General features: G+C 54.4%; 3 protein-coding genes across 3 annotated transcripts; 2 read left to right on the top strand and 1 right to left on the bottom strand.

Moving 5' to 3' along the window:
- Nucleotides 1-10,664: 10,664 nt before the first annotated feature.
- Nucleotides 10,665-11,072, top strand: CH63R_10084 (uncharacterized protein; the record flags this gene model as incomplete). Its single annotated transcript, XM_018305058.1, has 1 exon — nucleotides 10,665-11,072. One exon carries the CDS (start codon nucleotides 10,665-10,667, stop codon nucleotides 11,070-11,072), a length of 408 nt encoding a protein of 135 aa, XP_018154482.1.
- A 1,045-nt stretch (nucleotides 11,073-12,117) lies between these two features.
- Nucleotides 12,118-13,436, top strand: CH63R_10083 (uncharacterized protein; the record flags this gene model as incomplete). Its single annotated transcript, XM_018305057.1, has 6 exons — nucleotides 12,118-12,146; nucleotides 12,202-12,237; nucleotides 12,295-12,529; nucleotides 12,589-12,747; nucleotides 12,798-13,253; nucleotides 13,311-13,436. The coding sequence occupies 6 exons, from the start codon at nucleotides 12,118-12,120 to the stop codon at nucleotides 13,434-13,436; spliced, it is 1,041 nt and encodes a 346-aa protein (XP_018154481.1).
- An 890-nt stretch (nucleotides 13,437-14,326) lies between these two features.
- CH63R_10082 (Pyruvate dehydrogenase kinase) lies at nucleotides 14,327-16,147 on the bottom strand (the record flags this gene model as incomplete). Its single annotated transcript, XM_018305056.1, has 4 exons — nucleotides 14,327-14,456; nucleotides 14,645-15,630; nucleotides 15,707-15,855; nucleotides 16,033-16,147. 4 exons carry the CDS (start codon nucleotides 16,145-16,147, stop codon nucleotides 14,327-14,329), a joined length of 1,380 nt encoding a protein of 459 aa, XP_018154480.1.
- Between the last annotated feature and the right edge of the window lie 1,361 nt (nucleotides 16,148-17,508).

Here is a 17,508-nt window from a genome sequence, read left to right as displayed (position 1 = left end):
GGTGCCTTTTAGGAAAGAAACAGAGACAGACTGTGAGGAAATGAGGAAGTACCTACCTGCCTTGGTAGAGGATGCAGGACGAGCCGATGAGGAAGGGGGGAAAGATGGATGATTGTGGTGGGCTGCAGGGTCGAGTTTGGTTTGATGAGATATGTTCGGACGTTGGTGCAAGTGCGCGGCAAGGGTTTCTCGTAGATTTTCTTCTTTTCCGTTCCTTTCAGCCCGGATGTCTGGTATCTGGTGTGAGTGATGTGTGATGTGTGCGTCGTGTCTGATCTGGTTCGAGGTGGTGGTTTGGTGGTGTACGTCGGTTGGCTCAGGTGTCGCTCGGATCCCTGTGAAAGATTGCTTCATTCGAATGACAATTGTGTCTGTTGCGAGTGTCGATGGTTCGACCTCCCTCACGGGCCACGACCTGTCTAATATGTCTGTTCCCTCCTATCAAGTCCCGCCCGCTGGCTCACACCCCCGTCTATTGTTTTTCCATCTCTTATGTTTTTGCTTTCTCCCTGCCTGTGCTGACTTGACTGACAGGCGACGTTGACCGGTTGGACGGGAAGACGAGGGGTCGCGCATGCACACCGCGCAGGTCTCCTCCAGAATCCCCCGAACCCAATCCAATCCAGACGGACAGGGCACAAGTTGATGGGGCAGCGGCGATGCTTGGTGAACTGGCATGACCCGACTGAGCACCTCTCGCTGGGGCGGTCGGCAGTGATGGCCCAGAAACGCAAGAGCTTGTTGCCCAATGGAGCATGGTACGATCCGCTTCAAGTCAGTTGCCCACGGGATACGTGACGACGAGGTAGCTCTGGACATGGGACATGCTACAGATTGCTACGACCCGTGGCAGCGACAGCGACGCCAGCATCCGCACCGAAAGCTCAGAATAACTCTACGCGGCGCGAAACGACTTCTGCACATGTAAGCCGGTGGCGGCACCAACGCCAATACCGCCAGTATCATCAGGGTCAGCCCGTAGATACTTTCAACGATACCGCCAGGAATGGCACGTCCTGAGGCATGCTCTGATACAGTGTCGTCAAAGCCTCAGGCCAGGCTGCCAGTTGAAGGGGGCATGGTACAAACAGGGGGGAATAGGCTGTCGGCGCCGTTGGACAAAACGCCCGCCGGTTCGACTGGGACCAGCACAGAAGTTTGGGGGTTGGAGAAGAACCTCGGCGCTCGGCGCGTGCAGCAAGAATATGTGCGCACCTCGGCGCAGTGCAGCGCAGCAAGCAATGTGCATGTTGTGTGTTGGTGTTTTGATGTGCCAGCACAACAACCGAACAGGCAAACAATAGCACGCTGGGATGATGTACGGAGTACTCGCTGTCAGCAGAGATACAGACCATGCCAGAACAATAACACCTCAGGCCGAGAGGTACACCGTACAGCAAGGACGCGAAGCGCGCGTACCGTTCCTGACGGTGTGCACATGCACAAATGCCACGCCGCCCGGCAGGGCATGACGGGGAACCAGGCCCAGATATGGAGCTCCGCCCTGGAAATCCTGCAGCCTTATTCGAGGATGTGTGCTAAGGGAGGGGCTTACGGGGGACCAGGGCTACAAATATTTGTCGTCTGGTGGATGACGCGCTCCAGGAGTCAATCGGCTGGCATCTGGTTATACGTATCCCTCACTCGTGCACAGAGTACCCATTTTATTTTGTCCGTGTGTCTGTCTCTATCTCGTCATGTCACGACGCGTACTGCTGCCAGTGCCGAATGCTGGTGCGTCGGCTGGCGTACTCTCTGACTGACGGGTATGAGAGGGAACCCCTAGGCACTCAGCGACGCTCATAGTAGGAGCGCCAAGAGGGAAACAATGCGGACAGCACAACGGTGACGGGGGACACTCTGAAGAAGCCCTGCCCAGCCCGGCATAAACGCGCTGAATCATCAAAAAAAAAAATCTTTACTTGAGGTGGCTCGCAGCTGTTCCTCTCCAGACACCGAGAGCCAGATCTGGAGAGGATAAGCTGGGGATGGGGAGGCAAGAAAGGGAAGGGGGAAATAGCCAAGTTCCTGCGGGCGGTCGACGTCGGTAGGTAGGGATGAGGCAATCAGCATTCGGCAAAGATAGGTTGGCCGCTGTTTGACCGTTCAGGCGCATGAAGGCGCGTTTCCACTCTTCGCACAGCATAGTAGCAGGAGAAAAGGGGAACCTGGCCAGGTGCCGCAAACTTGCTGCTCACCACCACTGCTAGTGTCCCGCGGTAATGTAGGCTGGGGGGGGAAGGGTCGGCGATGGGGGAAGAGGGGCATAGTCAGCAAGGGCCGGGTTTCGTTTCCAGTGGTTGAAGGTAGTATTATCCACCTCGGAGCAAATAATTATTGGGTGCCTTTTTGTGTCCTCCAGCGTATCCATACAGGTAACTGTCATTTCGAGCCTTGAAACCGAACACAAGACGGCGTTTCTGGTCATTGATGAACTGAAGCATTACCATAGATCACGAGAATCAGAGAAAGATTAAAAAAAGAGGGTCGTGAAGCTTCGGGGAAGGTGGAAAGTGGATGCGGCTTCATGTCTGTCCATTTGGACCGGGCAATGAACAGTACGTATCTAAAAGTGCGGACCTCACGAGGTACCTAAATAGATACCTTCTAGCATGTCTATGTTGGTACGTACCTGCTCGCGTCGTCGTCGTTTGAACACTATCACTGTCTCTCTCGGGTTTTGGCAACACGATCGAACCGCGGTACCACGAAGCAGCGCGAGCTGGGGCTCTTTGCCTGGAGAATGCGGTCGGTAAAGAGCTCCTGATGCAAGCTCCCAACTCTAGCGAAACAAGCTGTGCCACCACCGCCCCCCAACATGGAGAGTAACCGTTCCTCTTCAGGTTGGCGCTCAAGAGCTTGTTGCCATCCAGACTGCCAGCGAGCGTCCTGAATAGCGTCCGACAAGCGGCACTGGCTGGAAGGACGAGTACACAAAAGGGAAGCAGAGATTGCCCACGCCAGCCAGTAGATCGGCCGGGGGGCCGGGAAGCGCCACTTCAGGGCCCCCCAAAGGTTAAGGCTGCCCAAGATTGACTGACTAGCAGCGTTGGGCTCCAGGCCTTGAATTCGATTGCCTGTCTCGACTCTTCCTGACTGCTTTTGTGCATACGTAGCGCGACCGATGGATCGTACTGGTGCTCGCACAAGCCCCCAAGTACTGCAGTACCACGAGCAAACGCCTACCAAGGCCGTTTATACCGGGCCCGTGTGTGCGAGCACGCCGTCAACCAGGCCTTCTCGCTGCGACGTTCAGGTACCGGAACACATCTCTCCTCTGTCGCCCTGAAGGAGGTATCCGGTACCTGGTCCGCCGTGCATTGGTGGGACGCCCTGTTGAAGTTGCTGCATCATCGCCATCAGTATGATTGGATGCCAAGTACCAGGGGCACCAAAGGCGAGAGGAAGCACCCGAATGGTGGGGAGAGGGGGATGTGAGTGTGACAGCTACCGCGGTAGTGGTGATGGATCGAACGTAGATGAAGGCATGGGTACGTCTCATGGTATCCGCGAATGTCGTCCTGTGGAAAGAGGGGGACGCAACAACGCTCCCTGCAGACTGCTGATTGTGCAGGCGTTTCTCGTCGTTTCATGTCCCGCCATCGAGCCCTAGGTGCCGGATCCAACCTCAGCATTGGCCCGCGTAGTGTACTCATTTAACTTGCCCACACTCTTTTAGTTCACAACGAGAAGAAAAATCAAACATCCTCAAGGCTTAAGCCTCAACGAAGCCCCCCAATGCGGAGTACATACTTTATTGGTATCCGCCCAGTGCCGTGTGTCCATGTACGAGTTGCAAGTCACCGGCTCACATTGCCTGCCACCAGTGCTATATTGGCTCGAGGCCTGCGGAACGGCCCTGAGGAGCAACCTTTCCTGCCTGAACACTCGTCTCGATTCGTCCAAGGTGAAGTTGGGGATGGGGTATCTGTACGAGTGACGCCGTCCTCGGGACCAGCGCGCAAATCTGGGTCTGCATCTCGCGTGAGCGCGAATCCGCCAGGTGATGTGTCATCCTGTGAATACCAGCAATTTGTAAGCGAGCTGTCGATATCCGATGTCCGGAGACGTGGTGACATCAGCCGAAACTGAAGTCATTGATCTTCCTTTCTTTAAGCCGCGGCAGGGAGGTTGGGATTATCGGTGCGGACATGATTGTGTGGCCAAAGAAGCGCGTCAGTGTGGGCCGCAAGCACAAGTCAGGAACAAGAACAGAAAGGAAAAACAGGAACAGGGGCGCAGGATATGGAAAACGTGGAGGCAGCCCACCTGGCACTTGCTAACCGATGAGAGCCATCGTTCCCAGCAACCTGGTGTTGACCTTTGGTGACCCAGGAGGAATGATGAAACACCACGGGAAGCTTGCGGGACAATTGGTTCGAGAGGGCGAAGGATACACAGACTGGATGATGGATGATGACATGGTGGGATTGGCCAGGCACAAAAGGGGGAGCATGCAAGGGCGTGCTTCTGCCCGCTCTAGCCCAGGAACGGCAGGGAGCTACATCAGTGATGTATTCGTACCTGCTGAAGGAGACCTCAGGAGCTTGCTCCGTCGCTTTCTACCTACCTATGAGCTAGCCAGTGACGCAGTGTGAGTAGTACTTCCAATGCCGTTGTTCATGGCAGAGGAATAAGGTACCCGTACGGATGCTCTTCCACGATACGACATTGTTGGGCAGCCACCGCCGCTACTACCGCCACTACCGCGATGTCGATGTTACCCCTTCTGCGAGCTCTCGGTTCAGCTGTTGATCCCTGAATGAAGCTACCGGGACGCAATGACCGTCGACTTAGAACGACTCGCTTTTGTTTTTGCCTTTCTTTTTTTCCCTCTCCCAAATACTAGGGATTTGAGCCGAAACAAGATTCACTTGACGCGGGCCAAATGCGCGACTGGCCCGAAGCAACAAGTGGTTGCCAAGCAGAGGCGGCCCTGTTCGGTCAGTCGCGATGTGGACAGTGTGGCTCGAAGCCCTCGAATCAAGCTCGTCCCGAACACCGGGAGCCGGAACTGGTGATGGAGCCTCCCCCCTCTCTCACTTGATGCCAACCCCTCTCTCTCGGGCTCGCCTGCGAACGCGTGCCAGGTTTTCGGCTCCCTGGAGGTGGCTGATCTTTTGGGAAGGCTTACCGGTGACCACGCCAACCAACGGAGCTCATGGGACGAAAAGGGTCCTCCTCCCGCCTGTTCCAAACCAGCTCGTCGCAACGAGACAATCGGTGGAGCGCACCAAGCCGAACGATACACCACTGCAATCCGCCGCAACTTGCCGAAGGAATGCTCGATATTTCGCCTGGGCCCATCATATGGAAGACGTCTGGAACATCACACATGTCGACGATCCTCCAATCGGCCCCCACCCGCGTCTCTCTTCTTCCCCTCCGCCGTTGTCTGCGAGATTCCTGCTGGAACGGGGCTAACAGGCTATCAGACGCTATCCTGCTGCATCTTTACGTCTGCCATACGAACGCCACCGTGCCAGGTGCCAGACAACATACGACCAAAGCAGCAGGCGCGGAGCATGGAGGCAGACTGCGGCGGCGATGAAGCGAAGCAAATAAGATGTACACACCAACCGAGCACGTTGCAACGCGACGCACACCACTGAGCCCTCGGTGTCGATACCCCGTTCTTTGGCCACTATGCCTAGGAAATGATGTTCGTCAAACCCCCGCCACCGAGTATCCTTTCCCGTCACCGTTCCCCTACCCCTCCCCTCTTCCATCCACGGGCCTTCCCTTTGATTAGCAACCAAAGAGGGTCCGACATCCTTGGAAGGGGACTTTGATGAGGAGAGTCGGTGATCGACAAGCCATAAGGGACGTTGGGCACCACGCCGCCGGGGCAATTTGCGAGCCACTAGATCTGTGCCGTTAGTAGGTAGTCCACCCCTAGTCGATCAGGTAGACCTTTAGTCGGGGCGTATATCCATTATGTGCATAATTATGATTGCACAAATTTGTATATCCTCTATCCGCTTTACTCTTATATCAGTAAATACTGTGTAGATGCATTTTTGGATTGAGACAGAACTGAGCGTTGCATGCACACATCACACCTCCATGATCCTCTCAAAATCACTTGCCCGCATGTGCATGGGAGACATCATCTTGTTTGGTTCTTTGAAGTGGTGTACTATGACGAGAGAATGTAGTCAGATCCTGCAGGCTACTATCTGCGGTCGGAAAAACACATGTCACGAGGAGTTGACAGCCCCCCCCCCCCATTCAGTCTTCGTATGCTCCTTCGGCCACTTACACTACTGTGATTCGACCGCGTGGCCTAGCATCTCCAGATTACATCGGTACGCAGCCAGACGGGCTGGACCCCAAAATCCTTTCGAGGTTGGCTCTCTGCTTTATCTCTTCCGGCCTAGTACGCTTGCACCACGTGTCCGTCGTCATTGGACTTGACCTTATCTGTTAGTCGTATCGCTGCCCGGCTTTCCGGAATGCATCGGCCAAATCGGCGCCTGTAAGTAACAAAGAGGATCGATGATGTTTCCACAAATGCGGGTTGACCGGAGCACCGGAAGCCTGCTACGGTGCCTCATCCGTGCGACACTCACCGCACTCGACGGAGCCGCCCGTGTCCCCGAAACGTCTTTTGCATGTCTCTTGTACGTGCTGAAGGAAGGAAACAACAACAACCCCCCAACACATCCGATGCTATGTGAAGGTTAGCTAACGCCGACAACCACAGCTTATGCAACGGTTAGGTGTTTTTATTATACTTCAACACGTAGGCTCGGTGTTCAAGTTGAGTATGACGATCTCCCTGTATCACTGGGTCAAAAAGGAGTACTAGTTCTCGTTAGACGAATCGGGTATAAGTTTCATCACTGTTATCCAGGCTAAGTTAAGAACGACCAAGAAACTCAACCTAGCTATTGTACGTCACAAGCCCGTGTGGCGTAGGTTTGCTTCATATCGGCCATTTCATCAACGCCGATGAGCTCCTCTGATCCATGGATTACAAGCACACCGCAACGCCCGTACCGACTGTATGAGTCGATGCTCTCTGTGTTCGCCAACGAGCTTAGGGAGGGTGGCAAATCGCGCGTCGAGGAGAATGGCGTATTAAACACTTGGAACTCTACCCAGAAGCGCTGCAAGAGGACTGGGGGTCTCTGTTGTTGTGTCTCTGAGCACGGTGTATGGTTCCGTGATCTCAAAGGAGTTCAATCTCTGACCTGGTCTCTCGGCGCCATCGCACCCTTTTGAGACTGCTGTAGTCTGCATACTTGAATCCAAGTCTGTGAAGCAGAAGCAGATAAGCTTCTCGAACATCGCTGACGGTCCTCCCAGACAGTATTTTCTGTCCTCGAGATTCCCTCGTGGTTGCCGCGGCCCTCGCTGAGCGGCTTAGGAGGTCGTGCTCCATGGCCTTGTCAAGAGCTACTTCATCACCCGGCCATTATGTCTTTCCTGCTCAAATCATTTTATCTTCAAAAGCATTGAAGTCGACATCCAAGATGTATCCGATGAGTCAGGACAACATGGCACGAGAGTCTACAGCCAAGAAGATTGCATTCACCAATATAGCCCGCCGTTTTGATCACACGCGCCTACGATATTGAGTGGCTCGGCGAGACCCGCAAGAACGGCAAGAACAAGCAGTTTGAATTCGAACGCGAACTGAGCTATATTTTCACCGGAAAGCGATATGGACATTGAGCAAGCTCAGTAGGCACATCGCATCTGCGTTCAGTTCCGAGGTTATTCTCTCAGGTAGACTTGGATGGGCGTTAACCCCTAACAAACCTCTGTAGGTTCACATTTCTACGATTTTCGCTTGGAAGATGGTGGCAGGCGTAGAGGCGTCCTCAGTTTAGTCGTTGTATCCGCTTCGGTGGCCGTTGAAATGCTCCCGGTAACGCCATTAGTGGGCAAAGGATATGTGAAACGGGTCTGCATAACTGTAGAAACCCCGTTTAACTCCATATGCTGTCATGCCGTCGACGAACGATGCAACTGGTGGATCCCCCGCCAATTCTAACTCCTCCCAAGGCTCATGTTATGCTTCTGAAAGTTTGAAACCCAGGCCTCCCGAGGCGACATCCACCGTCTCCGTCCACAGGAAAGCGCCGGACGGTGGTCATGTCCGTGAAACGATCCACCGTCTTGGACAACTAATGAATGTATCAAGAGAGATCGGAGCGTTTCCCCCCCTCGCGTTCCCACAAGTGGTTAGGTTACAAGCCGGTCAAGCCCTCGCACGGCTCAATCCCGCCAGCCCGCCGCGACTCATATCCCAACCATATCCATCAATTTCAAGCCAGGGGCCCTTGGTGCAAAGAGAAAAAACTCGCTCCGTCACCCGTGAGAGGGTACTTTTTACACAGACGCTCAAGGAGAGGACCGGGGGCCCGGTCTGGTCTGGCTAAACACCATGGTCCCACGGTGGATAACCCAACCGGCACATCCGCGGTTCGACGCGGCGTCCATTTGGAATGACAGCGAGTGGAGTCTCTTGGTTTCTGTGAGAAAGAGAGAGAGTCCGTGCCAGCCAGGTCAGGATTCGTTTTGGAGGACCAGAGGAGTCAAATCTCCTCTCACCACCCCCCCTTACTGTCACTGCACTTCTTTCGTGAGATGAGTGAAAGAGAGTCAGGAGGGGGACCACGTCTCGTGGCAAGTGCAAGGAACGATTGATGAGCGTCCGGACAGTTGCCCCATTGGCGCCGCCGCCGCCGCAACATCTCTCTCTTCGTCACTCCACCATGGCGCCCCCATCGTTTGCTCCACGGCGGCGTTCTTCACGACGGACGGACGGACGGGCGATCCCCTTTCCCTGCGCTAGATGCACCCAAGCCAAGTCCAATAAACCGTTAGGTAGAAGGGCTACTGCAGGTCGCCGCTTTCGCTCGATGGGGGTTTCCCGTTCTTCTCTGCACTAGGGTGTTGGTGACGATACATATTTGTTCGCTACAGTACAGTACAGATACACAACACTGCTATGCCTAACGCTCACACGGGCAAATTTTTGGGTGCCACAGCGCTGGGAATAATGGCTGTAAAGCTTGATAGGGGTCCTATCTGGACACAGTTGTGCCCCTTCTCAGGGTCGGACCCTTGGAGGCATAGACCAGGCGAAAAGCCGCGCCGTCCGCTGGTCCCTTGGTTTTCTTCCCTATTGTTTTACAGACAGGCTTGTGGCTTTTCCACTAAACTCCGCGAAATGGGCAATGACCATGCTGGCGAATTGTCCATGCAAAGCCGCAGCCACCACAATCGAGGCAGCTGCTTGCTGACCGGCATGAATCTACTAAGGTTTGGCCGGGTTTCCGGTCCCCTCAATATTGGATCCAGGGTACGATTCGTTTGGGAGTTGTATCGCCAAGAGGACCGACGTCCATGTCCAGCTATCTGAATTGGCAGCCTACCCGAACAACAGTGCGTGGCGGTAATCTCATGGCGAACATTGAGCATGGAGCCAGATATGATGCACTTTATCCGTACTGTGGTTTCCCCTTCCCTTTTGGACCGCTCGGGGCTTTACTCCGCCGTGATGCAAGATGAGGCTAGGCGTGTTTCCCACTCTCATTATTTGGGGGCTGTTAATCTCGAATATCGCCGTTGCAGGGGGTTTTCGAACACGGATCCGTCAGGACCGTCAGGGCCCCCTCGTGGTCGTGGATAATTGCTGTCCTGGCTTTTGATGCCGCCGTGTTTCCAGATTCCACCCCCTATTACGGGGGACGTGCGGGTTGTCTCGCAGAGCGGTACAAAACCTTGAAGTTGCATTTTCTGGCCCGCAGCAGACGGTTTTCCAGAAGCTCTTGGCTGCCTCGGGAGCCGGTGTAGCCCAGGGTGGGAGGTGAGAGAGCCCATGTCGTCTCCAGTCTCTTTCTCACGGTTGGATGATCCTTCCGGACTGACTCTCTATCCCACAATGTACAATATCAATATTGAAGTGGCACCAGTGAGACTGAGGCTCAATGATACGAAAAGGCGAGCATGTTGATCTTCTCTTTGAAAGACGGCAACCTCCGTCTCGTCAGCCTTCCGCCTCAACACGAGAAAAAGCTAACAAATCATCAAGCAATCTCGGAGGGGCTTTGGGAAGTGTGACTGATCAGAATGTGATCTCGTGAGCGGTGGATATCGACATCTCCCAGCGGCGAGCCTACGCCGCTATGAATCCTTGGCTTGACTCGGGGGGCGGAGATCACGATGTCGTGCTGCCGATGCACATGTGTGGACTAGAGTTCTGACACGCTTCCTGCTGACTGCATCCCGTTTTTGCATGCTGCGATACTGCTAGAGACCCCTCTTTCTCTTTGCGAGGCCCCAGGCAACGGAAATTTTCCTCCCTCTTACGCGCACCCTCTTCCTAGCCCAGACATTGAAGGATGCTGGTGCGACATGGGGGAGGGGGGAGCCCGGCCGCTCGCCTGGTCTTGCGGTTCATCTTGTCCCACGAAGTTGGAACCGTCGATCCGGAGCCGCCGCGCGTGGCCGGCCTAGTGGTTGTTTTTCTAGTCCGGAAGACCGTGACATGAGGTTGAGCAGAAACGGCGACGTGAATGCCGTGGCAACGATATCAACACAAAGTACCCATTGGTTCGGACGATCTCTCTTGCTGCAGCTTCAGCAGCCTTATTGGCCATGTGCAGGAGATTGAGGCCTCGTGAAGAACCTCGCCTCGGCTCGCCTTAATGTTGAATACACGAGCTGCAGGCTGCAGTTCCCCTCCCCGTTGCCCTGCGAAACCTAGTGCCCCTGCTGGTCGTGGGGATTCGATTCCGCTTCTGGAAGCTGTGGGATTTCTTCGGGGCGCCGGCGACGAAACCCATGCTGGACAAGACGCCGATGGCGCGGTGGACACTCCAGAAGCAGATGACAGCATCCACTGCGCGTCGACTGGACAACGTGGTGTTTCTCCAGAGCCATCCCGGCGCGCGCACACGCAATCTGTTGTGTTTGAGCTGGTGTGTGCAAGCTCTTATGGATGCGGTTGGGCACCGTTGTTCCGCAACGTCGGCACGCCACGTGTGGTGGAGTTGGCTCCGGACGGCGGCCGACTACATCTCATCAGGCGGCCGGGTGGCGGCCGGACACAGTAGCCCGGCCAAAAGTATCTATCCGACGCCGGTCTCTCAAACGTTCTTTTTTTTTTTAACCCGCTGGTCTAATCAGGGTAATAGCCGTCTACGGAAGAGGGAAGATACTCACCAATGTGGTTTCTTGTCGACCCTGTAAAGGCATCGCGACGCTGGCTTGGTCGACAGATGTAACCATTCATATTTCAGAGCGATATTTTACTGCATCCCACTTATCTACTTTTTTTCTTTTGGTAGGCCAATATTCGGAGTAATAAACAGACACGTAAATGGACTACAAGAACCGTCATCGATGGAGATGACAGAGAGGCTACAAAAAGCAAGGGTGCCAGGAAGAACGATGGAAATGACGAAATCCTCAGGGCACTCCTTCCATTCTGCTGTCTTCTCGAGGCAGGAACCAACCCACCAGCAAGACTGTGGCTCCTTCTGTTCTGACGCAAGAGCAACAGGAGAGAAGGCAAGAACGCGTGAGGGTACTGATTTCTTCCTCTCACCGCGTACTTCTAACTGACCAGATTCTCAGCCGAACTCTTTTTCTTTTCTCCCTCTGCAAGCAATCCATTTGAACAAGTAAACTCCTCCAACAACAGCTTGGGGTTAAAGGTGGTCAGAGGTAGACAATTCTGTCCATCAAACATCGTCAACCATCGACGTACTTCTCGCACGTCGAGCAAGCTCTTTCCGCTTCACACAAAAGGCACCCTGTTTCCCCATTTGGGTTTGTGAGCCCTTCAAGCTACGATCTGACACTTCTCTTCGTCTTATTCGACCGCCTATCTCCCTCCGAGCCACCTTCTTCCCCAGCGTTCCTTCCTTCTTTCCTTGAAGCCTCGCCGCAGCTACCTCGCACTTTGGCTCACACCAGGCCTGGTTTTCTCTTTTTCTCTCTCCCCACAACCATTTCTCTCCTTGTCTCTCCATTCCCCTATCGTTCCCTTCCCAACTACTCCAGTTCTTCCTGATACCTGGAGAACTTCTGGAACGACGGAATACCTGGCGACTGTTGCAACCACAACGATCCACGCCATTTACGCAACTCGCAAGCATGTCGGCTATCACTCCTCGACCGAACGGGTAATGCTCGATATACTACCCTCCCGTCCCGTGTACAGTTACTGACCAACGTCAGCAGTCCTCACAATCCTGGCCAGAAGCTGCCAGAGAAGTAAGTTCAACAGCGCCGAAAAAGAAAAAAACCGGCACGCCCGTACTGACAAATCAGATTCCGCTGTAAGACCGGCGGCGAGTGGAAGCCCTTGTCGAGCTTTTCCAACAAGCAGCAGAAGCTCGTCCTGGACAAGCTGGGCCGCCGTGTCCGTATCGACGCCGCGAATACGGGCATGAATTGCCGGTTTCACTCGGGAGAGCCTGTCAAAGAGTTACAGTGCGAGGGCCCTTGCAGCCAGATCCTAGTTCTTGACCAGTTCTCCAAGAACAACAGGACCAACGGTGTGAATGTAAGTATACAGCCCGATTCCGCGCGCGATCAATCGTTTCTCATATATGCCGGGACTAGATCTGCAAGGCGTGCCAGCATTGGATAAATACTCAAGAGCCTGGCTACGCCCCCTGGGCCGGGCCGCATACCGACCTGGACCCCATCGAGCAGATGGGGGATTTCGAGGCCCGCATGCCTGCTGAGCCCTCTGACATCGTTGAATTTCATGATAACCGAGTAAGGAACACAAACCATTAACTGAGACTAACTTGCTGATCTCCAATCAGCCTCTTGCCCCCATAACAGGAACCGATGGACTCACTGCATTGGACAACGACGAGACGGGTCTCCCTTCTCTTGGAATGGCTGGCCTCCATATCGGCCATGCCAGAAGGGGCCTCTTCGCCCCACGTCTCGACACGAAAAGCATTTCCACTCCGCAAACGACGGAGTCCGTCTCGAGCCAAGCAATGACCGAGAGCATGGGAGCCACGGAGTGGTGGTTCACCCAAAGTGGCCTCGCTCGTGACCAAACAGGTGGCCGAGTAATCTACAATGCATGGGATTCCACTGGTCAAAAGCATGAGCTGTGCAAGACCCCCACGGTCCAGTCTGAACAGTCGTCAATGATGAACAGCATAGCCGAAGCCTCAAACAGTCGGTCCCCGAATGCCACAGACATTCGTTCCCAGAAGACCGCCATCGCCAAAACTCCTACCACTGGCGGCGGAACTTGGGCCGGAGTGAGTTGGCATGATACTAGACCTCTGAACAGACACAGATTGCTGACCTGAGTCCAGAATCGACAAGCTGATAGAAAGCAGCTTTCCGAAAAGGAGCATCGCGAGCTGCAGCGCAACATGCCGCAGAGACAGGCCATTGTTCCTTACGGCGACTACAGCGACGACAGCGACGATGACGAGTAAAGCCTTTACTCTGCACCGATGGGGTCGTTTAACGGTCTTGGTAGAGTCGCTGGTGTCTCACACTGAGAAAACACCTGCCACCAACGGAAATTTACGAAGCCCATGCAGGAGTTCTTCCATTTGTTTCCATCATCACATCCGCTCGCTCTGTCATCGAATCGCCCACTTCTATTATGAGCCCTGACCAAGCGTCGGATGATGTGTATTAGGGGTGATATACTCCTTGTACCCTCTCGAATGAATCTGGAAGGATCTCGATCTGAACGCGGGGGGGATTGAAGTAGGATGGAATCAGCTTTGCTCCAAAGTTAGCCATTGCATACAGAGACAGAATGAATCAGATCACGAAAGCGAGAAACGCCAAGTTCGTATGCAGTGATGTATTCGACAAGTTAACGAGAGAAATATGCGGCATAAACAACCAAAGACGCCACCGCTATCTAGTTTCGATGTCGATGCGGCTTGCCCAAAATGTAACCCCTAGATCCCCAACCACCTGACCGGAGCGATTCTTTTTTCAAAATGCCCTCCAAACCTTACCTAAAACAACTTGTGCGCACGTGTGTTTCTCGAGTAGCAACTGCCTCCCAGATGCTCACTATAAAAAATAAGAAAAGAGAGCGAAAAATAAAGATACGGCGTCATGCTGGCTTGCAATGACTCGACTGTATCTTGATCGACCTCGACCGTTCCCCCCAACCCTACCGTCAACTCTCCGACTGACTGCATGAGATCAAGAACGGGGAGAAGTGGTACCTTGAAGAACAAGACAAACTAGTCCCGGAAACGAGCTCAGCCTTTTCTTCTTAAAGGGGGGGAGGCACAGTCTCAGTAGCCACGCTTTCGAAACATCGATTGATGATAGTTTCTTTCTCCAAGATAAGGCCATTTTACAGGTCGCTGTCGCGCTTGTAATATCCTGGGTTGGGGTCGTTGCCCCTGTTCATCATCTCCTGGGCGTCTCCCACCTGCCGACGCTCTGTGATCTCGCGATCCTTAAGCCTCTTATGCAGCGTATACCTTAATCCTAGCGTCAATCCTCGAGCGTCCCTATCCCTCATGACTGCTGGTCCCTATTGCAGGGGTTCCGATGAGCTGGATAGACGGTTGAGATGCAGGTACACATCCGTTCCATATCTACATGTCAAAATCAGCGTCTGCGTCTGTGAATCGACCGGAATGGCCCTGGGGCGGGGCGCGGAACTCACCCTTCCATGCTGATCAGCTTCAAGTCGCCGCCAAAGTATCGCGCATACAGCCGCGAAATGGGCAGGCCGTATCCGAAACCGGCCATTGGGGCTTTGAAATCGCTCTTATCGAAGTCCGGGTCCAGATTTGGTGTCCGGTCCACGGTGGTGTACATGTAAGTCCAGACAAGGGGGATCGAGCTTCTGGGGATGCCGCCACCCTCGTCCGAGATTTTGATGGTAATATCCTCCTTGCCTTCGGCGACAATGACCTTGGTCACAGGGAACTCCTGCTTGTCCTGGCCGTGTGTTTCGACGACGGCGCGGAGGGAGTTCTTGAGGGTCTCAAACAGCATGTGCGACAGATGTCCGGGGACATACATGAAGTTGATGTTGGGGTTGCAGACGAGCTGGATCTTTGGTGCTTCGAAAAGCCCGTAATGATCCTCGCAGACGAAGCGAGCGTTCTCGATGGCCTCCTGGGCAAGGTCCTGGACATTGGTCTTGGTGCAGATGATACCGACATAGGACGGGTCGCGGTGGTGGCTTTGGTCGGTCAGGGCGATGTGCTGACCAATGAGCATACGGATTCCTATGCGCGACATATAAAAGCGATCGAGGAACGACTGGATGTTGTTGTCGATCTGCATGCGCTGCCTCTTGCGCTTGTACTCCAAGATACCCTGCGCCATGGTGGTGACGACTCCGTCGTGGCGCCTTTTGATGCCGTGCAGGGCCTTTGCAAAGCGCTCGTTGTAGAGTCGGAGCTCGGCCGGCCAATCGCCCGTGTCGTCGACCATGGCGAAATATCTCCGCGCGGCAATGTTCTTCTGTTTACTCCAGCCGTTTCCATTGGACTGGGGGAGGGACGCATATTGGCCTTCTTCGATACTTGGGTTCCGCGTCGCCTCGGAGAGCATAGAGCCTTTACCGTATGACTTGGTCGGCTTCATCAGCCTTTCCTTGGTGGCTCTGTCTAGATCAGGTCGCGGGAGTTGTGTGAGTTCCTGCACGAACGGGCAAAATGTCAGTGAGTCATGTCCGTCATGCATTATGCAATGCGACAGCAACGGCTCGACGTACCTCGAACGACTGTGCGTACCAATCCTGCACACGCTTCACGGAGGGCATGTCGTTAAGGCCATCGGGAAGCTCGTCGAGTTCTTGTACACGATGGGCCAGGCGAATTGGCAGCTCCTCGGCGAGGAATTGTGAGGCACGGAAGAGGGTTCCTGGAACAAAGACACGAAAGAGTCAGCGTCTAGGTACTGGAAGTTCGAAAGATAGAGCGGTGCCAATTGGCGCCTCACAAAGTTAAGCAAAGAGACGAGCAGGAGAGCAAGAGGGCCGCCGAGGGACGGGACGCTGGTTGGGAGAGGGAAAACAGGGGAGGGTGAGGGTGGACGAACCGACAGAAGGCCTCTCTCCAAACTGTACCATTTGCCTCAAGCTCACGCCAGTTGCCGGGAAACTGGCGTAGTGCCTGATGGTGTCCATCAACCTGTCCGTCTTCTTCCACGACATGTCGGGCGACTGGGAAGCGAAGTTCTGCTGCTGGTGAGGGATGCGAATCGAAATGGAATCAACCCCGCGTGACCGAGTTGGGGACGGCCTTTACCGAGGCTGTATGACGCAGGGCAACATGAGACAGGACACAAGCGGGCGGAACAGCGTAGGGAGAGGCGAGGTGGTGGGATTGCGAGAGGAGGATCAAGATCAGGAGCCAGATCTACTGCTGCATGGTCAATAGGAGGCAGGGCAGAGGTCGCGCGCGGTCGTTGGGGCGGAGAGAGGTGTTTCGTGTAGGTTTATTTCTGGCAATGGAGATAATGGAGATGGAAATGCTATGGTCTCAAGAGCGGCTTGGGTTTGCCGGGGACGACAGGAACAAGGCCGGGCCAGGCTCCTCAGTGGGGGGGAGAGTTCCTGCCCGGCAATGGTACGCTGGTACCTTGCCCGACCCGGCGTCATAGGCCCGCATCGTTCGATGATAGCACGACAGGTACCCTCGAGGGGGCTCACATAGCCGAGTGCAGTGCAGAGAGGTGCGCCTACAACGAGGTTTCCGTCGGCAGTGGCCGTGGTTGAAATGCGGCTCGCAATTGTTTATCCCGAGGTGCGAATGCCGACCATCAATCATGTCACAGCTTCTTATTGAACTGGGATTTGTTTACTAGATGGTCGGGTTTCTGATGTATTCAACAGATGTACTTGAGGTTTCACGCACAAGGATCAACGGATGAAACGTTCAGTGAGGTGCTTGGCTACTACTGATGATTCAACTGAATTGGTTGGCGGAGATGGGATAGATGTCAGCTGCGGAGTTGAGAAAAGGACGCTTTCCTCTATTTCTTCTATTTGCTTGTGACGGGCCATAAGAGAACGCAAGCATTTGGGTCAAGCCATCCAGCAGACGCAGTGGAAAATAAGAATAGTCTCCCTCTGTACATCGTACGGTGTGCCGGCATGTGACGGTGTGATGGACGGCGGAAAGGAACGGGACCGACTGTCAGCGGGGGGTACCTCACTCACTATCATTTCTCCGGCCGCACGCGAGCCTCCTGCTGCCGTCGTTCCCCCACACTGCGCAACCCCGTGCACGACCATTAACCCAATTTCTCCCTCGATGGCCCTTGGATTATCCGCGTGCGCCCAGCTCGCCAGTTCCAGCTTGACCCCTGTGGTCACATGTAAGGCGCCACAATTCTTCAAGCCACCCGGACACACCCCTTCTCAGAGCCCCACTTCACCAGCCTCCTCCTCCTAAACCGTCCTCACCGCGTCGAGAACGCGCCAGAGACAAGACTTGACGCATCATTGCCAATTGGTTAGCTTTGTCTTCCTGCAGCTGGCGCCTACGAATCACGAAATTCCCATTCAATTTT

The sequence above is a fragment of the Colletotrichum higginsianum genome (genome assembly GCF_001672515.1).
Source record: "Colletotrichum higginsianum IMI 349063 chromosome 7 map unlocalized unitig_7, whole genome shotgun sequence".
Lineage (NCBI taxonomy): Eukaryota > Fungi > Ascomycota > Sordariomycetes > Glomerellales > Glomerellaceae > Colletotrichum > Colletotrichum higginsianum.
This window is presented reverse-complemented; position numbering and strand designations above follow the sequence as displayed.